The sequence below is a fragment of the Asterias rubens genome, chromosome 4 (genome assembly GCF_902459465.1).
Source record: "Asterias rubens chromosome 4, eAstRub1.3, whole genome shotgun sequence".
In the NCBI taxonomy this organism is placed as follows: domain Eukaryota; kingdom Metazoa; phylum Echinodermata; class Asteroidea; order Forcipulatida; family Asteriidae; genus Asterias; species Asterias rubens.
The window spans coordinates 11,923,796-11,947,874 of NC_047065.1; the positions used below are offsets into that span (position 1 = coordinate 11,923,796).

The 24,079-nt window shown below is 42.1% G+C and overlaps 1 protein-coding gene across 3 annotated transcripts; it reads right to left on the minus strand.

Annotated features, from left to right (window-relative positions):
• Window positions 1-1,218: 1,218 nt before the first annotated feature.
• Window positions 1,219-23,751, minus strand: LOC117289233 (zinc finger CCCH domain-containing protein 18-like). Of its 3 annotated transcripts, none has more exons than XM_033770255.1 (16): window positions 23,644-23,751; window positions 21,154-22,698; window positions 20,082-20,223; window positions 18,682-18,767; window positions 18,304-18,393; window positions 16,952-17,106; window positions 15,803-15,926; window positions 15,204-15,586; window positions 14,347-14,757; window positions 13,111-13,272; window positions 12,111-12,198; window positions 11,102-11,333; window positions 6,450-6,924; window positions 6,024-6,120; window positions 5,647-5,749; window positions 1,219-3,451 (listed from the first exon to the last, which is right to left on the minus strand). In XM_033770255.1, exons 2-16 carry the CDS (start codon window positions 22,657-22,659, stop codon window positions 3,069-3,071), a joined length of 4,437 nt encoding a protein of 1,478 aa, XP_033626146.1. In that variant the 5' UTR covers window positions 22,660-22,698; window positions 23,644-23,751; the 3' UTR covers window positions 1,219-3,068. The 3 variants fall into 3 exon arrangements, with proteins under 3 accessions (XP_033626146.1, XP_033626145.1, XP_033626147.1); XM_033770254.1 differs by having other exon boundaries at window positions 6,024-6,123; XM_033770256.1 differs by lacking the exon at window positions 13,111-13,272 and having other exon boundaries at window positions 6,024-6,123.
• Between the last annotated feature and the right edge of the window lie 328 nt (window positions 23,752-24,079).

The following is a 24,079-nucleotide window of genomic DNA, read 5'->3' on the forward strand; positions in this document are numbered from 1 at the left end:
GAAGTAGGCCAGAGCCTATCGCCCTTGGATAAAGCTTCCTGAACATTCTAGGGTCGATGTTTTATATTATGTGGACGTTTCTCCACCCCAACCAAACTTCAAAATCATGTGAAGATTTGAGTTGCATTTATTAGGCCTGGGGTCGATTTTTTAACTTAGGACTAGTCCTAGGAGATATCAAAAACGTATGGCTAGTCCTAAGTTAGGACGAGTAACTCGTCTTAACTCGAGATAAGACTAGTCTTAACTGTTTGTGAAATCCACCCCTGGGCGACTAGTTAAATTTACCACTCGACTAATATCACCTCAATAAACAGTTGTGACTTCAACACTAGTGGCGACTAATTTTTTATTCCCAAGATTTATTGAAGCATAATATTTGCCACAGGCCCAATAGTCATGCTGATAGGGTTGAATGATTGTTTCACTGATGTCTGACTGTGTTTTGTAAGTAAATTATGCTGTCATGAGCGACACAATTGGTTCACCAAGTAGTAGCTACTATTTTGTAGTAGTCACAACTTTGTTGTAGTCATGACGGCACAATTAAAGGCAGTGGACACTGTTGATAATTGTCAAAGAATAGCCTTCACAGTTGGTGTATCTCAACATATGCATAAAATAACAAACCTGTGAAAATTGGAGCTCAATCGGTCATCGAATGTGTGAGATAATAATGAAAGAAAAAACACCCTTGTCACACGAAGTTGTGTGCGTTTAGATGGTTGATTTCGAGACCTCAAATTCTAAATCTGAGGTCTCAAAATAAAATTCATGGAAAATTACTTCTTTCTCGAAAACTATGGCACTTCAGAGGGTGCTGTTTCTCACAATGTTTTATACCATCAACCTCTCCCCATTACTTGTTTTACGCTAATAATTATTTTGAGTAATTAGCAATAGTGTGCACTGCCTTTAACCGAGTAATTGGAAAACGATAGTCGCAACTCGACTAAGCACTCAATAGTCGACTACGACACTAGTCTCCCTAATCTCCCAGGCTTAGTTGCAATCTAGCATGCAGGGGGAAAACTCCAGGAAGGTTCTAGAAAATGTTGCGGGCAAAAAGAGAGAGAGAGATTTATGCAGAGGATGTCTTTGGGACAGGGAAAACGCCCAAGACGTGACTTAAGTATCCTCCAGGTTCAGGAATCAGAACCAGTCATGAATCAATTATAAAAAGATACTCCCCCCCCCCTCCCCTCCCACTCCCCCATCCCAAAAATCACATAGCCTGGACTACGATCCATTAAAAAGCTATTTCCATTCCCCATAGAAAATGATCATCATGATATTAAAGTTTACAAACAACCTAAAAACTATAAGGGAAAATCGAACATTAGTTGGTCATCAACATTACAAGACCTGCACATTTTGTTTGTACAATGTTACCCCAAAAGATAACCACTACGTTTTAAAACAAATTCTTTACAAAATGCAATATTTAGTAACTGCTTCAACTTTTATTTATTTGGGGGTTACCCTTACACCAATGTGTGTTAGCACTACACTACTCAGTACTTACCCGATTTCTGTACAAAAAATCACAGGCATATTAACCAGGTGGGATTCGAACCCACGACCAACTTGGTTTGCCAATCAAAAGTACTAACCCACACACAAACACAAAATACCAGGAAGAAAATGAAACGTGATAAAAAAAAAATCCTTATCATTAAAAAAAACAATTGAGACTGGCGAAGAAACTAAATATATTCACAATTACTGGTTATTTTGTTTTAAACATTGATTTAAACTTTAAACTTAGCAGTATCCAGCCAGACACAACAATAAACTAACAGGACACAAGCAAACACTTCAGGAATTATTCACAGGATTGTTCTTTAAACAAAAAGAGAAAAAAAAGAAAAATAAAAAAAATTACAAGGATTCAAGCTTTTCTGAGGGGGGATTTGATGGAACAAATGACATAGAAAATAAAATCATTGTTGAGACCTCTCCGTTTCAACGAGAGTAAAATCTATACATTCCATTATGGGACAATAAGACATCAGCTTTAAAGGACTGGTAAAACGGGATCGTATGTACAGTACTACTCTCTCAAAGATTGTTGTCAAGTTTTTAATTTTCACCTTTAATTAATTATTTTGGCCAAACTGGTGGTAAAAATTTATAATGTTTAAAATTAGCGATGTTGTACTGATAATCGATAAGAAATTAACATGAAACTTGAAAATAGCCGAGAAATAAGTTGTTGTAGATTCATTGTTTATATACCCAAAAATTTGCTCTCGAACCCTGTTGGTAAAAGAGTGGATAAAGGAGGACTCCTGTTAGGGGAGGTGTCGTGGCCGAGCGTTTAAGAGCACCACCACCGAACTGAAGCTCTGACCTGTTCAAGGGAGTGTGGGTTTGAGAGTCGTGACACTTGTGTCCTTTAGCAAGACACTTAACCACTGCTTCATCCTTTGGATGGGACGTAAAGCTGTAGGTCCAGTGTGCTATTATAACAACTATCAATGCACGTACAAGACCCCAGTACACACTTTTCGCAAAGAGAAGGGGTTCGCAGGGTGTGTCCGGCAGTGCGACTAACTTCAATTACGAAGGCTGCACAAGAAAGAAGGAAGAAGAAGACGAAGAGAATGCCCTTGCCATCCCCCATCGCTACACCACTGGAAGGTCAAACAGGTGTTCACGAAAGACGAGTTCACCAAAGCAGCAGGTCCTATCATTACTATGCGCCAGGGAAAAAAATCTCCCGACACCAACCGACCTTAAGAACACAAGAACCCCTCCCCCAACCCCCAAAGGCTTAAACACAATCATGAGCTGCAGATTTCTATTTAGTTCCCTTTCCCTTTATAAATTCCAATTTCCAACACACAATTTCCTCCCTTCTACCCACATATGGTTTTGATCTTACTGCACTTGTAATGAAACACCCCGACTCCTACATTAAGCAAAATAATACATTTTCAAGACCTGGGTTTGGCAATTTTACAAATTTTGGAGAGTTATAAAATATTTTGTATTGAGGTTTATACCAATCTTAAGTAGTAGTATATTCCCGTCTGATAAAAGGTTTTTGAGACCCTTTTAGAAAGTTATTTAAGCTTAGCTTTCTTTCTGGCGATGGCGTCCTCCACAGCCCGCAGCTGTTTTAAGAGTTCTTCACGTCGTGACACTGTGGTGTTCTTCTTGGCCGCTGCTCCTCCTGCCGGTTTCGCCGCCGCAGGAGCTGCCTTAGCAACTGCAGCTACTACAGCAGGTTTGGCAGACGGTGCAGCAGACCGAGCCGGTACTTTAGCTGGTGGCTGACCGCGTGGTGCTGTTGGGGACGGGGGACGCTTGCGTTCGCCCCCCGTCGGCTTGGCTGCTGTCTTACCCGGGTACCCCTGGGCGCCGGGTTTTCGGCTGGCATCACCTGAGCTTACAGGTTTCTTAGCAGCAGTTGGAGCGGCCGTGGGTTGGCGGTTAGCCTTACGATCTGAAGGCAGAGAATGGACACATAGAGACTTTTGATAGCATAAAAAAAGAGACAACTTCAGAATAACAGTTATTATGTCATGATGACTTATTGAACCAAGGTCACCTGATGTCGTCATCACAATAATCTTGGGTCATGTCCAGAGATGCCAACATTGAATTTAAAAAAAGAGTAGCATCTCCCAAAAGTTAAGGGCGAGCGTGGCTTGGGCTCCCTAAACCAATTTTTCTATTACCCTCTACAATGCTAATTAGCTCATTTTCAGGCATTGTCGTGAAATAACAATTACAAATGTTTATAATGGCCAGTGAAAAAAAAATAAAAAATTCCCTCATCTTCTGACTTTGTTTAAAAAAAAAAACATAACAAAGGGTGGCCTTACTTAAATGTTTTTGTTTTAATGGTCAGAAATGCAACAACAAGCTATTGGGAGAGAGAGAAAAAAAGAAAAAAAAGAAGCGTGTCCGGATTTTGGGCAAAAAATACGTGTCCGTATTTTGGGCATTGTTTGGACATCGGCGCTACAATTACTAGTAAGAAAGCATGGAAACTGTCTAGCTTAGATCTCACAGGCCACTCAGTTGCAGGTATTTTTGTTCAGAAGGTCTCCTTTTTTTTGCTATTATTTCTTACTTTTTGTGCCAAGCTTCGATGAAGTACATGTACAGACAGCGTGGGCACAATAAATAGTGGATACATGAGGAATGAGGTTACTGTGACACGTTAGCTCACACACAACCTCATTCCCCACGCACGTGTGCACTATTCCCAATGGTTTAATAGAGATCAATGGGTACGATCTTGCAGCAATGCACTAGCGTAAAAATACTCATCCGGCCAGCCAGCGGGGGAGAGGGCACGCATCAATCATTACGTCGAGACACTTACATTGTTCGAGTGAATTCGCCGCTATTATTCAACACTGCGTTCTAAAATTAAAAGTGTTTTTTCTCTTCTGTTACAATTATTTGGATTTTTTTTCTTAATTTTTATTTCCACTTAATAGTTCATTCGTTGTTTGCATGTATTGTACGATTTAGTAAAATTATATTGAAGCCTGTTTAGCGTGTTTTATTGAGTATTATCGTAGCGTCGTAGTCACGGCTCGAAATCGTATTTGCTACGCCCAAATCGTGTATGTAGGTATCTCTTCATGTCCGAATGGACCGTTCCGGCTTTCCACTAAGCTCCGCCAACTGCGCACATGAGCAAGACATGTGTACAAACACTCCCAATGATATCTGCACGATTCTGCTGCGCGTGCCAATAATACGCGCACGCATGACTGAGTTTGTCCATGGTTTGTCAGACCACAATCATTGCTGTGATTGGTCAAATGGGTGAACGCGCACAGTTTGATTGATAGGCCGGATCGGTCCATTAGTGGCCACAGCTACCATTTTGGCTACAGCTACCACTATATATCTGTATCATCACATGTTGAAGTATAAAAAGACTTTACGACAGTCTGAGCAATAGCTGTAGCCGCCAATTTGGATATGAGTTGCTCAATTTTGGGAGTCAATGTCACCATTTGTGGTAAACAGTGTGATGCACAAATTAGGCAATGCAGTGTTTACACACTGATCATAATATCTACGTGTAACTTGATTCCCAAAATGTAGAGCATGCTAGACCGTGTCCAGTGCACTTGACTGCTCGGCAATGACACGTCATAATTAAAGGCACTGGACACTATTGGTAATTGGCAAAGACTAGCCTTCACAGTTGGTGCATCTCAACATATGCATAAAATAACAAACCTGTGAAAATTTGAGCTCAATCGGTCATCGAATGTGTGAGATAACAACGAAAGAAAAAAAACACCCTTGTCACACGAAGTTGCGTGTTTTAGATAGTTGATTTCGAGACCTCAAGTTCTAAACTTGAGGTCTCGAAATCAAATTCATGGAAAATTACTTCTTTCTCGAAAACTATTGCACTTCAGAGGGAGCCGTTTCTCACAATGTTTTATGCTATCAACCTCTCCCTTTTACTCGTTACCAAGTAAGGTTTTATGCTAATAATTATTTTGAGTAATTACCAATAGTGTCCACTGCCTTTAAACAAGAAGCGTTAACGCTGGAGTAAAGACGTTGATAAAAAACTGTATCTCAAGTCCCACACTTTCAAAATTAATTTGGCAATTCGAGGGCTCCAACTTTATAAAATTGAAGATGAAGTGATAAGCATACCTTTCTCGATTGGAGCCTTGCCTTGCGATGGAGTGGTTGAAGTCTTCTTGCCAGTCTGGGAAGCCATGGGTTCTGCGGGACGCTTCTTGGGTTCAGCTGGAGCCTGTAAGAAGGAGAGACACAAATCGTCACTTCTTGCCTCTTTGAATTTAAATAATAAACCACCAAGGGAAAACTGAGATGGATTCGAAATAATTTGGGGTTGAACGAAGAAGAAATTGACTAGAGCGGATTGAACCAATGACCACCAACTCTCTACCAGTTGAGCTACATGTATCTAGCGTCAGTGATGATGTGTCAGAAAAACACTAGACAGCAGAACTTGTTTGGTTGTCGGCCGGGGGAAACTGGTTTACTTTGAATTCTTTTTCTCTTACCTTACTGAGGAGAGTGACTTTGATATTCTTATGGGCGGTGACCTTTAGGGTGTTGGAGCGAGGGGCCGCAGTTACTGGAGCTGAGGTGCTATGCTGTCTGCTGAAAACAACAACAACAACTGTCAACATCAACAAAAACACCTCTCCCCCCCAAATAAAAACAAAAACCCAACTAACAAAGAGGCTCAAGGAGATTTCCAGAAATAGCAAGAATTTATATGTCTTAATACAGGCCAGGAATCACATGGTGGCCAAGGAGCCCATGGTCTTGGCCTTTCGGCCCCTTCAAACACTGGACGTGCCTTTTGCAAAATAAATTGGCCTTGCCCTCTAAAAAAAGTGAAAGTCCAAGGTCTGGAATGAGGTATCTGCTTTGCCTAGAAAAAGCAAACTTGAAAATCTTTGACAACAGTTTGTTTTGTGTACCTTGGTGGTGCTGATGCCGCTGCACTAGATGCGGTCCCGGAAGACCCCTTCGACTTCTCCTTATCTTTCTCCCTAGATGGCGCTGTTGGTTTGGTTGCACTCTTCTGCTTCGTCTGGACGGTGGTGGCCTTATTGGCTGCCGCCGGCGGAGCCTTGCCGCTCGGAGCAGCAGCAGTCCGGGAGGTGCTCCTGCTCGGAGACTGTTTCCCGTTTGACGGTTTCCCGCTCAGGGTTTTACCGGCAGGTTTGGATCCCGTTGAGGGCGGTTTGGCCGTTGGAGGAGGCTTACTTTGAGGTTTGCTGGAGGAGGATGGCGGCTTGGTAGAAGCTGCTGCCGGTGCTTTGCTGCTGCTAGGTCCTGGGGGTTTGACTGCCTTCTTCGGGGATGCTGGAGTGGGCTTGGTCCTGCCGCTGTTTGCTGCTGGTGCCTGAGGTGCTTTGCTGGGTTTATTAGCGGACTGGGGTGGAAGTGCAACTGCGGGGTGAGACAGGACAGAGAGTTTATCTTCTTTATTTTATTTTAGTTCTGGGAAAATAGAATTAGCTGCTGGAAACTGCTTACTGACCAAAAGGAACTATGTAATAATAAAAAAATAGTTAATGTTCTAAGAGATTCGACCCTAGTTGAGTCTTACGCTACATGCTTTTCATTTAGCCTTGGAGAAAGACTCTGCTAGGGTCTCAACATCACGGGCCCAGTTTCATACAGCCTGCAAGCACAACAATTTGTGTAGGCATTCACCAAGTGCGCCCTCATTGTTGAACTTCTAAAAAGTTTACTTTTAGGGTTGTCACATGACAATCACTCTCTTTTTGGAAGAGCACATTAAATTTGAGTGGTAATTCTCTCTATCTTTATAGGGAGCATGGCTCTGGCCATGCTCCAAAAACCTATTTATATGGAGCTGTAGGGTCATAGAGTTTTCTATTAAACCCTCATTCATAAATACCTCAGACAAATTCACTATTCCTATTGCAGAGATGCCAACATTGAATTTTAAAAAAGAGTAGCATCTCCCAAATGTGAAGGGCGAGCGCAGCTTGGGCGAGCGCAGCTTGGGCTCCCTAAACCGATCTTTCTATTACTCTCTACAATGCTAATTAGCTCATTTTCAGGCATTGTTGTGAAATAACAATTACCTGTATGCATCAACAGAACAACTACAAATGTTTATAGTGAAAAAAAAATTGATAAAAACCCTGATTTCCCTCATCTTCTGACTATGTTTCAAATAAATGTAACATAAAAAAGAGTGGCCTTACTTAAATGTAACATAAAAAAGGGTGGCTTTACTTAAATGTTTTGTGTTTTAATGATCAGAAACGCAACAACAAGCTATTGGGAGAGAGAACAAAAAAAAAGAAGAAAACAAAAAAACGTGTCCGGATTTTGGGCAAAAAATACGTGTCCGTATTTTGGGCATTGTCTGGACATCGGCGCTACAATTACCGGTAGGAAAACATAGAAACTGTCTAGCTTAGACCTCACAGGCCACTCAGTTGAAGGTGTTTTTGTTCAGAAGGTCTCCTCTTTTTGTCGCCATTGAAGTACATGTACAGCCAGCGTGGGCACAATAATAGTGGATACATGAGAAATGAGGTTACTGTGACACGTTAGCTCACACACAACCTCATTCCCCACGCACGTGTGCACTATTCCCCATCGTGTAATAGAGATCAATGGGTACGATCTTGCAGAAATGCACTAGCGTAAAAAATGCACACTCAATCAACCGGCCAGCCAGCGGCGGGGGATGGCACGCAACAATCATTACGTCGAGACGCGTACATTGGTCGAGTGAATTCGCCGCTATTATTCAACACTGCGTTCTAAAATTAAAATTTTTTTTCTTTTCTTTTCTGTTACAATTGTTTTGACATTTCTCTTAATTTTTATTTCCACTTAATAGTTCATTAGTTGTTTGCATGTATTGTACGATTTAATAAAATTATATTGGGTGGCTTGTTTAGCGTGTTTTATTGAGTATTATCGTAGCGTCGTAGTCACGGCTCGAAATCGTATTTGCTACGCCCAAATCGTGTATGTTGGTATCTCTGCTATTGGTGGAGAGCGCGTCACGTGTGTGTGTATAAACCTTTTTTTAAGACCAGTAAAAAACGTTGAAACATGGGCGTGACACGCGAGCTTGCACCTGTGCTTATAAGACAGTTTCTTCATTCCTATTGGTCGAGAGCAACGGCTGAAACAGTTGTGCCACATCACACCATACGCGCGACGCGCACTGCATTCCCTTTTGAGGCGTTGTTTACCAGAGGGCCTTACCATTTCATAGTGCTATGTAGGCCTAAGCCATTTTATTCTCCAGTTCCTCTGATTTGTGAATTGACTTTGTAGGAAGATCACTGTTCTGTACTTGTATTGTCTTTGAGCTAAAAATAGTTCTTATATTCACATATTATTTGTGATGTACTTTTCATGGTATAGTGGATTTTGCCATGTATTTTTAGGGACAAGATGTTCCCATGATATTTATTTTTCTCTAGGCCAAACAAAATAAATGTTGTGTTTACGATAACGGCCCGAAAAAAATCCAGGTAGGTAGGTAGGAAAATAATTTTATTTTGTAATTTTATTTTTATTTTTAAGTTCTTGAATTTTGAGTTATTTGTTAATATTTTAAACCCGTTACCATTATACTACAGCCCTGATACTTCGTGTTTTAAGGGGCACGGCAGTTTTGCCTTGACTTTTTGTAAAAATTTAGGGCACCAAGGCAATTTTCAAAAATTTGGAAGGGCATCACGGCAATCATAAAAAAGTTGCGAAGGGCACGACGGCAGTTTAAAAAAAAACCTCCGAGTTGCCTGCAAAAAATAGTTCTTCCAATTTTTCCATTTTCTAACTGTTACCCAATGAAAAAAGAAAGCATTCATCTAACTCAACAAAATAAACTACTTACAATACACAATAAATAATTTTTTTTCATACGTAATCCTACTATTGGTCATGCACGTTGTGTAGTTTTTCGTAGAGACGCTATAATTCCCACGTAACTGCTCCATTTTGACACGATGTTGACAGAATAAATGCATGCGGTGCGCGACGACTATGCTGTACATGATGGTACATCACATGTTCCAAGCATGGGGAAAACCACTATCCCAGCATGCACAGACACGTCGAGTCTTCGTCTCAAGGCGTTTAGCGTTGGTTCGCGTAATTTTACCACTAGAGGGCGTTTAATCTCACGCTATCGCTCTGTTCCAAAACGCCCTCTAGCGTTCGATGTTTCGAGTATTTTTTTGTCGCACGCAAAGAACAACGACTAACGGGCCTGAAATCTGCTGTTGTGCCTTACGTGCGTGAAATTGGGGTATATTTCTTTGCGTAAAAATTGCGTAAAATCGCATAAAATCGGGACCTTTTGGCTTATTTCCGAACTTGGGCAACGTTTAATATAATTTTTTTTCGGGAGGAAGGGCACGGCGGCAATGATGAGAAAAGGGCACAGCAATCATCATTGCCGTGAAAAATTGGGTTTTTGAAGGGCATTGCGGCAATCGGTAGGGGCAACGACGGCAATTGCCGTCGTTGCCGTCGTGGGTGAAGTATCAGGGCTGATACTAACCTTGTTCGACTCATCAAGTTTAAATAAACCCTCATGTTGGAAAGTGGTAAAATATAAAAGTTTATAAGTTGTCATTTTAAATTTTACCAACTCACAAAATATTTAGAAAAATGTTTTGAGGTCGGCAGTTCGGCCGCAAACAATTCAGGTCGGTCGGGTTACCGTAAACACAACATTTATTTTGTTTGGCCCTACTGACTTTTGGATGATTATAAAGATCAGGATTACCAACCAAATTTTAATTTGTTGCATATTGCTTGTTACTGGTATTCAGTTGTTGTTTGCTTGCCCTGAATATCACGTGATATTTTGGTTGAAAATCCTGTTTTTATCGAGGAAGAAATTTCATGCTAAGCAGATTTTTGTGCTTACAGGCTTTATGAAAATTGGCCCAGGCCATAAACTGTATTTTGCAAGCGCCAATAAATGGAAGGATCAAATATTTAATAAGAAGAACATAAACTATGCAGGTATTATTTGCGGAAATAGTTCAATTCAATCTTACTAGCTGTTTTCATACAAACTTTGAGAAAGATGGTCTTTTAAATTAAAAAATAGTTAAATGTAAAACTGTCACCAGGGCAAAATTTCATAGTGCTGCTTTACGCACAAAAAAGCAGCTAAGCACAAAAGCAATTATGCTTACCAGCCGAAACAAAGTGTCACAAGAACCATTAGTGACTGGTATCCTACTCATTGCGCTAAGCAATTTTTGTCTGCTTAAGCAGGTCTATAAATTTGAGCCCACAAGGTTTCAAAAACATGAACAAGTTTGATGGGAGATGAATTAGAACATCTGGAAAGACATTAAACAATAATAAAAGGCAATCTCAGTTCACGCCCAAACACCTTCAAAGCTTCCCAGTACAGGCATAATATTTGGTCTTTGGACAAAAAGTAGAAGCATTTCATGGGATACAAGGGTTGACCTACATGTACACATGGTGTAAGCTCTAATGTACATTTCAGGATATTTAATCACAATTTGTTTTTGTTTTTCCAGGGCAAAAACAATCGGAAAACAAACATATAATATAGGAAGAGTATCATATTTTCCAGTACCTTTGGGTATCCTGGTATTGGGAGGCAATCTCTTTCCGTCGATTCCCTTCATCGTAGACGGCCTCCTGGGTGACATGTCGCCCTCGCTTGACGATATACTAGAGTAGGAAGATCCCGAGCTAACCGACGGACTACGCGAGCGTGAGCGGCTGCGACTGCTGAAACTGGAGTTGCTAGTGAAGCTGCTGTTGCTGCTGCTTCGGGCCCGAGGTCGGATCTGTCTCCCCGGAGGCTGGTCAAAAGGAATAATAAACGGCATTTATGAATGTTACACTGATGTGGTGAAAAAAACCTCATAGGCATAACTTGGTTGGGAACCTACGACCCTTGCAATTCCAGAGCAGTGTCTTACCAACTAGACAACCGAGATTGCCTAGTAGCTAGAGGCATTTCGAATCCCGACATTTAATAAGTGTAGGCCTGTATGTTTCATTTTTGAAAGGGCAAGGGCACCAAGGCATGTTTTCCTTCGGAAAGAGCACCTTGTGAGGAAATTTCTACTGGAGCATTTCAAGGTCACCAAGGCAATGACCACGGGGAAGGGAAGCAATCACCTTCGTCCCTCTCCGTGAAGTATCAGGCCTGTAGCGCATAATGAATCATACGATAGAAGCGAAAGATAAAACAATGCAAGCTTTTATCCAGGATCTGTCTCCCTAGAGGCTGGTTAAAATAATAATAAACAGCATTAAGCCCGATTCATTCTTCCTGCAATTTCGAATACGATATGAATGTTGACGTCAAAAATTCGCAACTAATAGTTCGCAGCAGTTGAGTCGTGCTCAACTCTCTTGCGAATATCGCAGCGATATTTACGTCAAATTCGCATCGCATTCGCAGGAAGTATGAACCAGGCTTAATACAGTGCATTATGAAGCACAGATTCCTCAATTCACAATACAAAAGAAGAAAAGATAAAACCACGCTGAGTTTAAGCATGATGGACAATAAGCACTATCAGAAGTCACTATTATTCTTATAATCACCTGTCCTCCCCCAAGTTTCTTACCTGTCTCCTGTCTGTGGCTCTTTGCGCCACAGAAGATCTCTTGTCTGGTGCCTGACCTGCCGATGACTTCTTCTGTTGCATAGATGATCTGCAAAGAAAATTTGTTACAAAAAGATATAAGAAAAAAAACTTCCCTTTACACCATTGACAGTGAACAAGGAAACAGGGTGTGCAACTCTTACAAGCATGCCAAGTCTTATGAGCGACATGCACAGTCGTCAAAAAGTTCCTAATGGTCTGAAAGTGACGTAGAAAATAGCCTGACCCTGTTGGTTAATCAATAACCCACACTCGCATGCATCGCCTGCAAGCGCAAAACGTTTCGCTACTTCAAAGTCCAATTTGAATGTGTTTTGGTGGTCTCTAGCGACCGGCTTGTGCACCAAAGAGTTTAAAAAAGCAATTCCAATGGACTTCTGGTAATCGTTGGAGCCAGTTTGTGTGAAGTGGCTTACACAGTGGAGTAAAGTTAAACATCATTTACATGTACATACATTTACATACATACGTCATGTACATACAAAAATGTTTTTATAAACCGCCATTTTACCAATTTCACAGCGGTTTGTGATGAAACAAAGATAAAGAAACATGGCAACGATGATACAAAAATTGCAAATTAATATCATAAACAACCAAGCAATCATTGTGAGAACAGGTGTGATTTCAGACGGATATACATAAGGATAAGCATGCAAAATAAAAACGCCTCTCACAGAAAACCTTATCAGAAAAAAGAGATTTCTCTGAACCTCTAAGGAACAAGACTGCAACTATATCATGCAAGAGAAATGATGTTACAGCAGCATTTATACAGAGCAGAGCTTTGCAAAGCGTTTGAGTGAAAACAAGCGAATTAAAAAAGCAGCCAGTTTTTCTTATAGTATCCCGCTTCGGTGGCACTGGTAGAAAAGTGGCGGGCAGATTGCTTCTCATTTCAACAGGACACAAACAAGCACCCATCAAAGCACACATCAACAAGCACACTTATTGCACTCACGCGTTACCGTGCCCTCTCATCGCTTGGTGTGAATGCTTGGGCTCGACAGCCCCCCTGGTTGGAGCCTTGAGGCCCGGCGAGGGTTTGGCTGAGGAAGGGGCTGGCTTGGGAGGAGGGGTGACCAGTGGCGGTCTCTTTGGCAGAGACTGCATGGCAGAGTCACTGTATGGGGGAACAAAGGACGGGGGTTGTTGTCATCATGCTAACAGGCACTGGACACCTTTAGTAATTGTCAAAGATCAGTCGTCTCACTTGGTGTACATGTACGTATCTCAACATATGCACAAAATAACAAAACTGTGAAAACTTGAGCTCAATTGGTTTTAACAATGGAAGAAAAAACCCTTGTCACATGAAGTTGAGTGCTTTCACATGCTTGACTTCGGGACCTCAATTTCCAATTCTGAGGTCTCAAAATCAATTTCAAATATTTCAGTGGAAAAATTACTTCTTTCTCGAAAACTACCTTACTTCAGAGGGAGCTGTTTCTCACAATGTTTTATACTATCAACAGCTCTCCATTGCTTGTTACCAAGTCCATGTAAGTTTTTTATGGTAACAATTATTCTGAGTAAATACCTATAGGGTCCAATGCCTTTGAACAGTTCTTGTAACTCCGGTCAAATTATTTGAATCAATCTTAACCATGAATAAACATTCCAAAATTTGTGATACCTTTCGTATATTTCGTTTATATTCATGTAGAGAGTGTTATACATGTTTTATATAAACAATAACGGTCTCACATTTTGACCCTATTTAAGAGGTGACTCGGGTGATGCAACATTTGAAAATGCACATCTATATTTTCACTCAGCGCATATTGGAAGCCCCAATGAGCAACCTTCTTTTGACCTCTAGCCGAAGTCACCCTCCTTTAACGACGCTATGTGCAAAAGGTCCATTGTTGACAGCTCCCTTATAATAGGACTTTTGAGAAGTTTGGAATGTGAAGCCAGGTTCATACTTCCTGTGAATGCGAAGCCAATACACATTTTGACATCATAGAGCTGTTTTTCGCAGCGAATGTTTCCCAGGAGTAGAGCACAAGTCAACTGACGCACACAATACATTTTGTATCGTATCCACATGCGCTTTCGCAGGAAGTATGAACCAGGCTTCAGGGGTTAAAAGAACAGTTTATCAGTGGAGGTTAGTTGCTAGCTTTTTACAGAAAAGTATCTTACTGGAGAGTTAATTATCGCTACGTCTACAAATGACTGCCTTAAAGCATACCTGATTGGTGCTCTCTGTGATGCTGATTTACTACCAGGCGCTCCTCGACCCCCAGGATCCACCATATTTCCTCTACCTCCAACATGCCCTGCCTTTCCAGGAGGCATACCACCTCTTCCCTGCGGATAACCTGACCGTCCGATCGGCTGCTTGACCCCTGAGGGCTGCTTGACCCCCGAGGCCAGTTTGGCCCCAGCACCCGGTCTGACCCCCGGGGTCTGTTTGACTGTCTGTTTGACCCCGCCGGCGGAGGGCTTGACAGCGCCAGGGGGCCGACGGTTCCTCGAGGCGGGACTTCTGGAGCGGGATCTCGATGAAAACGATGAATGACTGTACGAACTTCCTGAAGATGAGCGGCTGCTTGAGGAGAAGGATGAGTGGGATCGAGAACGGGATCGTGATCGAGAGGAGCTGCCAGAAAGAAAAAAAAAACCTCACAAATATGCAGGACCAATTATATTTGGATCACAAGAAAGCAGTTATTATTATTATTATTATTGTTATTATTTATTCAGCATAAAAACACATACAAAATACAAACATAATCAAAACCTATGGGGCACAAGATGTCTCAGCTAGGAAATACATTGCAATATTGCGATACTTAATCGATATCGCGATATATCGCGATACATCGATATTTCGACTAAAACCAAATCGATCGATATATCGAAATCGTTTCCAAGTTAGTATCGCGATATTCGATAATATCGTGATATCGCCCAAGCTGAACCAGTTCCACAGTAGTGAGTGGCGGGCGCTTTACGCACAAACCATACAGCATTCGTAGGAAGACTCTTAAGGATTTAGGACCAACAGGGTTAATCGCTGAAGATGCAGAATAAAACCTGACTTACAAGGAGGAGTCACTGAAGGAATCCGACGAGTAGGAATAAGATCGACGTCTCTTCCCAGTCGTTTTAGCATTGGTCTTCGGCGAGCGAGACCTCGCCCACGGATCCTGCCAAGCGTCAGCTGGCCGGTCAGCACGCCCTGGTGGTGGTAGTGGGCCTCCCATGTCCTTCTCCATCCTAGGCACCCGGTCTTCCCTCATCATTGGCGGGCGGTCGTTTCCTGGTAGGGGCCTTTCCCTCGAGAGTGGGCGTGGAGGGCTGCGCTTCTCTCGCATCATGTCACGTGGTCTCTCACGCATGCGGTTGATCTCCCGCTGGCGTTGTCTCTCTGTGTCGCGTCGGTCTACTGGCTCGCGCTCAGCTCGCCACGGTATCTCTTTTTCAGGCTGAAAATAAGATATGGAAACATATCAATCAAATTAATGAAAGGCTGAACTGAAATATATCTCTGTTCCTTAAAAATAACAACAATCATAAAGCGCCTTTTCCTAAGATTACAAAGCGCTCAAAATTCACAGTTAGAGAGTCAAGGAAATGGTTGACTGTAAATTGCCTTGTGTGACATGGCCCTAAGAAATGACACACCTGATTGTTGAACTTACCCGGTGATATTCAACCTGCTGGGTAGGTTCGGGGCGCTCGTATCGGGTGTTGTAAACCTCAAACTGCGGGAAAAAACCTTCCCTGTTGTCTCTAGTGGGCGCTTCATCATCAGCTATGCTATAGCTGCCGAAATAAACAAGATTTGAAAGATTAAGTATGGTCTCTAGGGGGTTGAAGGCATTACACAGGCATTAATACAGGGCACTGCTAGGGTTAATTATGATCATTTCTGACACAAGTCGATGATGGTATTAAAGGCATCGGACACTATTGGTTATCGTTAGCGTGGAAACAAAGTTGCTAACGAGCAATGGAGAGCTGTTGAGAGTATAAAACACTGAAACGGCTCCCTCTGAAGTAAACGTAGTTTTAGAGAAAGAGGTAATTACTCACTTTACAAATAAAAGACTTCAGATATGAATCATTGGTACGCACACAAAAATGTGCGAAAAGGGTGTGTTTTCTTTCACTATTCCCTTGCAACTTTGATGACCGATTGAGCTCAAATTTCCACAGGTTTGTTAAGTGTGAATCCTGGGGTCGATTTCACAAAGAGTTAGGACTCGTCTTATCTCGAGTTAGGACGAGTAACTCGTCCTAACTTAGGATTAATCTTAAGGTCATGCTACAGTGCAGGGTTGAGATTCCTCCCAAGTCATAAGATTAGTCTTAAGTTAGGAAGAGTTTTGTGAAATCGACGACTGGTCTTTACCAAACGTGTCCAGTGCCTTTTAAAGGCAGTGGACACTATTGGTAATAACTAAAAATATTTATTAGCATAAAACCTTTCTTGTTGACAAGTAATGGGGAGAGGTTGATGGTATAAAACATTGTGAGAAACAGCTCCCTCTGAAGTGCCATAGTTTTGGAGAAAGAAGTAATTTTCCACGAATTTGATTTCGAGACCTCAAGTTTAGAACTTGAGGTCTCGAAATCAACCATCTAAACGCACACAACCTCGTGTGACAAGGGTGTTTTCTTCTTTCATTATCTCGCAACTTTGATGACCGATTGAGCTCAAATTTTCACATGTTTGTTATTTTATGCATATGTTGAGATACACCAACTGTGAAGGCTAGTCTTTGACAATTACCAATAGTGTCCACTGTCTTTACGACTGCAAGCATTTTCAGAATGTGGTGCCTCACCCGTAAAACTCCTCAAAGTTTGTGTTTCCTTGTGGGAGAGTGAAGTCATTCTCCTTGTCGAAATCTCTTTCCTCCTCGTACGGTATACCCCCCAGCATCCTCTTCTCTTCAAAGTTATGATCCTGCTCCTTGCGCATCAAGGCTTTCTTACGAATCTAGACAATGATGTTGTAAGACAATTTTCAAAATTGAGTTAATATCAATAATAATCATCTGTTTTTTTCTAAAGCGCTTTAAACACCCGAAGGGCATTTCAAAGTGCCTCCAACATTAGTACACCTGGTCACTGGCCCGTTGTATTCATTCCTTAAACCATCTCAGTTCCCTTGGGAGTATACAGAGGGTGAGTTTCAAGTCTTGAGTCTTGAGTAAACTAATCCCTGTAGCAGTTCTCACTGGAAACTAAATAGGTATGGTGTGGCATGGGTGGCATGGTTGGCTCGTGCGTAAAGCACTCGCCTCTCACCAAGGTGACCCGGTTTGACTCCCGGCTGAGGCCATATGTGAGTTGAGTTGTGCGTTGGTTCTCTGCTGTACCACAAGGGTTTTCCAGACCATCCGGTTTTCCTCCCTCGGGAAAAATCGATCTTGGCTGTGCTCCGTGGTCACAATGGGTTGATGTGGCTGGCACCCAGAGGCGCCCTTGCATGCCTGCTTCTCGAACACGTTGTAGCCGCGTCCTTCGCAATTCAGCTCTTAGCTGCGAGTAAGGACGATTAGCCCCCAAATTATTATTATTATTATTATCATCAGAGTGAACCCCTTCAATTAATGATAAGTGTACTGGGATCTTTAACATGCATTACAATAAATTATGGTCACGATTATTTCTAAAACAACACAATTGTCAAGACCAAGGACACCAACCCACACACAGTTGGGTCCTTAACCTACATTCAGTTAAATTGTAGACCTCAACTTAAAGTGGGCGCTTGGCCTTGTGAGTTGGGCGATATCTCATTAAGCTTGGGCGATATCAATTTATTTTATTCCTGATATATCGCCGACAATGTATCGCGATACTCGATATAATCGCGATTAATTAAATTTGACATCATCAGTTTTCAAACTCCCAATGAAAGTTGTAGAAGAGACAGTCATAGCGTAAGAGAGGTGTTCTAATGACCTATTCTTCTGGTTTTACTCCAAACCTATGGGGTGCAAGATGTCTGAGCTAGGAAATACATCGCGATATTGCGATACTTAATCGATATCGCGATATATTGCGATCCGATATCGAAATCGTTTCCAAATTAGTATCGCGATATTCGATTATATCGAGGTATCGCCCAAGCTTATATCTCATAAACATATAAAATAAGAATAAAACAACTTGAAGACTGTTTACTAACCTCCTTGGCGTGCCTGAGCCCTCTCTCCCAAGCAGACTCGACCACCGGCTCATTTGATGGAGGCGGCGGCGGTGGAAAAGCAGGGGGTGGCTAATGAGGATTGGGAAAACAACAAAAACAAACATAATTGAACCACTCTTGATGATACTAGGTTCGCTTTTCTGCGACTCTTTGGATTCACAACCAAAATAAGTTTAATGTAAAGAAAGGAAGTACCCAATCAGAAAGATAATTATCAGCTCAGACTAGGTCAATACTTCAAATTCATTGTATATGAACTAAAAGTTAGGAAGAGTTGGGTGAAATCAACCCCATGAATAAGTCAGGTCAGTTTAACCCTCCAAAACACTCCAAAGAAGATTTTGTCAACCATCTTACCGCTGGTGCTGGAGGAGCTTGTGGTATATTGAGGAGCTTGGCCGTGGCTTGGTGCAGCTCCCTTCGATCAATCAGTGAATAGTTTCCTAAACAGGTGTAAGAAAAAGTACATAACAGAGTACAAATATTAGTCATAGATCCAGTTGAATCAAATATAAAAACCCTGCAGTGGCATGTCATTGCGCTACGGTCGTGCCGTCTAGTTCATTGGACCCAAGCTCTGGTGTTGTCAGCATCAGCTTGTGGGTTTCGAATCCCGATCATGAGACTTGTGCCCTTGAGCAAGGCACTTTATAGAAAAGTTGGGAAGGTAGTGCATTGTGCTCTTCCAAACCAGGGTCCTATATTGGATGATACCCTAGCCTACATCATTATGGACAGTGAAGCGGTAACCCTGTTACAGCCAAAGGAGCAGGGCCCAATTTCATGGCTCTGCTTACCGTAAGCACAGAATCGGCGCTTTCTGTGCTTCGGCAAGCGTATTTCACGGGTTAGCGGCGAATTTGGGCTTCTGCGCGTGCGTACTTCACGTTACTAGGCATTCTACGCTTACAAGGCTAGCGCAGAAATTCGGCGCTTGCACGTATGCGGGGAATCGCAATCGTAAGTGCAGAATTCGGCGGTAAGCAGAGCCATGAAATTGTGCCCAGGTAGCAACGTGTCCCTGGTGACGGTTGATTTGAGTTGATAGACAAGATCAGGTATTTGTAGCCCTCAACTTGAAGTGGCCGCCCGGGCAGGTGTTTTTACGGGCTGCACTGTGCATAATTCTGAGGTATGTAGAGCTGATACACTTGGCCCTCAGGGCCCAATTTCATGGCTCTGCTTACCGCCGAATTCTGCGCACCGCCGAATTCTGCGCTTATGATCACGATTCCCCGGTTACGTGCCAGCGCCGAATTTCTGCGCTAGCCTTGTTAGCCTAGAATGCCTAGTAACGGGGAGTACGCACGTGCAGAAGCCAAAATTTGCTGCTAAGCCGTGAAATACGCTTGTCGTAAGCACAGAATTCCCTGCTTCCAAAAGCGCTGATTCTGTGCTTACGGTAAGCAGAGCCATGAAATTGGGCCCAGGTTGTTTACTGGTTGTTGGTATACAAAAGTACTACACACAGCCTCGTACTGGACTGGTCAAATCATGGACTGGTCAAAACATGAACGGCCAAAAATGAAGTTTAGAAAGGTGGCAGCATATAACCCATGGCACCCACAGCAAATTGCCGTAGTGCCCTGTGCTTTAGCTAGGTTGCCCTGTGCATGGTTCCTGTGTGAGTTTACATTTTCCTCATAGAGTTGCCCCTTACCAAAGGGGATTTTCTGTGCCCCTACAAGAGCCAAGGCCTGTGGAAATAAAAAATAACGACAATATTTGTTTGCCCCAAGCGAGAGATATTCTGTTACCTTTATCATTGACACCAGGGTGAATAAATCTGCAATTGGAGCCCCAGGTGCACTTGCCCTCGTTGTAAAACCGGCACACCTTCTTCACAAAGGGTTTCCTACTGCCTGGTTCCTTGACTTCACCCTCCTCCATATCCTCATCCTGGTGGAGAACAAAACAGTGACTGACTAAGAATTTCAAATACAGGGAAATTGTGTATATCTTTGAGTTATAGTTGTGTACAAAACCTTGCACTGTCAGCGTCCAAGAAATGACGCCATGGCGTGCCTCACTTGCACATCGTGTCTTGATTTGGTACTTGGTTAGTTAATCCCTTTACAGCCCCATTTGGGCTAAACTGGGATGGTAGGAAAGTGACGTCAACAGCCAGGTGGATAAGGTGCCAACAGAAAAAGATTAAAAGTGCACTTTTTACTGATGGCAGTGATGGCTGCAGATCATGGGCAGGAAAGGGGCAGGTTTTCGTTGATTGTTTTGAGAAATACAGAGGGTCTTAACGCTAGAAATTAGTTTCTCTTAAAGAAGCATGGGTGTGACTCAACATGCCACTGTTGTGGCATATACTTGGGGCAGAGTAAGGTATTGGTCGATTGTTCTGAAGAAGAAAAAAACCACTCATAGTAGGTCAATGGATTTAACGCTTTAAAATTATGTGCGTTACTTTTGGACTCTCATTGGAGTATGGACATTCATGAGACCCAGTCACAAACCTTGGCCCAATTTTCTAATCAGAGCATTTCAGTCAAGGGCACCAAGGTGATGGCCAGGGGCATGGAGGCAATCACCTTTGTTGCCTCTGTGAAGTATCAGGCCTGCTTATGATGTGCTAAGGACACCCTTCCATAGATACTTTATATATTTTCACTAAAAAACTACAAAACAATGTTTTAAATTACATTTGAATAGCTTTCCGTATGGCACCACCACTTTTTCACTCATTTTTACAAAAGGGATATCTCATTGAGGTGAATTAGATACTAAACCTATATTATTTCATATCGACTGAAAAAGTGGTGGCGCCATACGGAAACTTTTCCTTACTTTTTTCCCCCATTTTATTTTCCGACTTACATCTTCTAATTCACCATCATCATCATCCTCTTCGCCCTCTTCAGCATATAGGCCATCCTCCTCACCCTCTTCCTTCTCATCTTTACCACCAGTCTTATCATGATCTTCAACATCTTCCTCATAATCCAGCTCCACAGCATGATCATCCAGGTGGTGAACATCTAGCATCTCTGATTGGCTGGCTGCTGCCTGCTTCACACCTTCCGATTGGTCACTTGTTAATACAGCTGTCTGTGATTGGTTAGTGTTGCCCATTGAGGATTGAGTGGGCACTGTTGATTGGTCGGGTGTCTCTAGGTTGTCTTGCATCTCATTTGCCTGCAAGTCCTTGACAGTAATAATCTCATTATTGCTCAAAGTTTGACCTATTGAATCAGTTTGTGTAGTCTCCTCGTCATCGGGTTTACCTGAGCTAGTTAAATCAGTAATTTGTTCTTCGCTTATAATATCCTTTGTGGATGAGTCATGATCAATTAAATTTTGATCACTACTTATTTTAGTGTCCTCAACAACCCCCTGTGAATCACCACTATCTGCTTCTCCCTCTGCCTGACCACTATCCTCTAAGCTTACAGATTCTGTTTTGTCAGCGAGGGAAGTAACCAAAGACTGTACGGATTCTGGAATTTCATGTGTTGTATTTGAAGGCTGATGTAATGCCAAGTTTGTTTCTAGTTCTGGCTCAATTTCTTGGACTATTTCTGGATCATTTATAAGAGGTTTGTCGTCACCATCGGTTTCTGAATTCTCTCCGGATTGATTCAGGTGAAGTGGACTTTCATCCTTTGTCGCTTCTTCGTCGTCGTCTCCAGGATGACTACAAGAGATGTCCTGTTCAGATACACTTTCATCAGGGTCTCCACCCTGATTTACAGCTGTAGTCCGATCATCTTCTTCAATATCGTCTTCAATTTGTTCATCCTTTAGCTCTCCCTCGGATTCACTGCCCTCTACAGCTTCCTCTTCTAGACCCTCGACCTGCACTCCGACTTCCATTTCTTCTTGTTCACTGTCCTCGTTGTTTTTAGATTCTGCCGCCGTCGCAGGACTGAGAGGTGTTTCGACTTCTACAGATGGGCTTGCGATAAGACCACACTCCTCTGACCCACTGGCTGCATCACTCTCCTCATCACCTGAACTGTTTGCCTCTTCTTCTTCATTGTCGCTGCTCCCAGTGGAGTTGCTGTTCGGACTTTCTGGCGTTTCCGTTATATTATCCGCATCGCCTGGCTCCGATTGGACCTCATTGTCACTTGGGGTGTGGGGTCCCCTCTGATATACCTCCTCATCGTCTTGATCGTCACTACTTGAGTTTGGCGGACTTTCAGGGTTATCCATCCGACTTAATAAATCCGATACGCCATTATGATCATCATCGACAATTGGCTCTAGGTCAGAGCCACTCGGCGGCGATCCTCGTTCGTTGTTGTCACTCTTGCCAGATGAGTTTTGGTCGAGTTCCAAATTATCCGGGCTTCGAATCTGTCCCTCATCCTCTGAATCCATCTCTGAGGAGCGAATTCCTTGAAGCTTCCGACAAATTACCTGAAAAATTAAAAGAGGTATCAAATTAGGTCTCTGACAAAGGGAGCTCGAGGAATTTTTTTTATTTGTTGTTAAAAGTAATTTAAAAAAAATAAGAGTTCCAGGCTAATAAATAGGGTGCAAAATTTGTTGCATCATCAGACATCAATAAACAAGATTCTTAAAGGCAACAGTTTAAAAAGTAAAAAACAAAAAGTCTTTTCGCAAACTCTAGTTTTTAATAAATCCTTTCCGGGAGCACTAATTTGTTTAGCAGCAGCAGCGCAGGTAGGCGCTATAGAATCTAATTCCAAAGATACAAAGATATTAAGGTCACCAAAAAATTCTGAGCTGCAGCTACATCAGTGTTGGGTTTCACACATTCGCACCAACTTCTAAACTTTTGCACTTTTGCAACCGTTTTGTTTGAAAATGAACTCGACCAAATTTAATACTAATGAACAATTTGCAAGGAACAAAATTACATTGAATGAAAGCTTCCTTATCATTTTGTATAACCCGACTTTTAAAGATTTGCAATTTCTAATTCATATTTGGCGAACATGAATATGAACTCTGAGAGGAGGTCGGGAAAGAAACTAGTTTTGTTTTTGTGTTCATATCATATTTTGTTCATCTGCTTATTCCCTTATCAAATTAGTGCAATTGCAAAAAGTTTGGCTAAAAATGGCAATTTAATTTGCAGTTAAGAATTTTAATTTTTTTTCGCTACAGCAGGATATAAAAGCCACACAGGAAAAGCAAGTTACGCCTCGAGCTGCGCAACCAATATTCGTACGCATGTGCTGTATGTGCTATTTTCTCTGAGCGCTGAAGTGAGTATGAACGTGTACGTTGTGTGTAGTAAAAAAAATCAAGAATCCGTGTCGTGTTGCAAAGCAGTGTATATGTAAAAACAACCACCAAAGAGCAATTTATTTCAACTCAGACCAATTCTAAACGCACCTTAGTGAGCAACAAGCATCTCAAGATTATATTTCTGAGGAAATTTTCCTAAAAAATAACGCAATTTTAAAGTTTAACCACGCAGTCGATAGGGGGATTATTGTTCAAGCGGCGCCATGATGGAAAATTACCCACAATTCCACTGTAAAATAAGCTCCCCGGCACAGTGATAAAAAGCCCTAAAGAGGCGCGTAGAGTTTTGGACGTGATCCCTCTAACAACCAAGCCAATTTGGTCGAGTCAAAATGTTATAAGCTTAGAGGGCATAAACGTGTTTCGTAACTCGTGCGCGTGAAGGGCATCATAAACTAGTCGATTCCTTTCATATATCAAAATTATCTTAAGGGATCGATTCTTTTGTGAAACCCGTGTTATAAGAACATAGGCCAACCTCACTACATGTATTCGGTTCTCAAATTAACCGTAACCATATAGT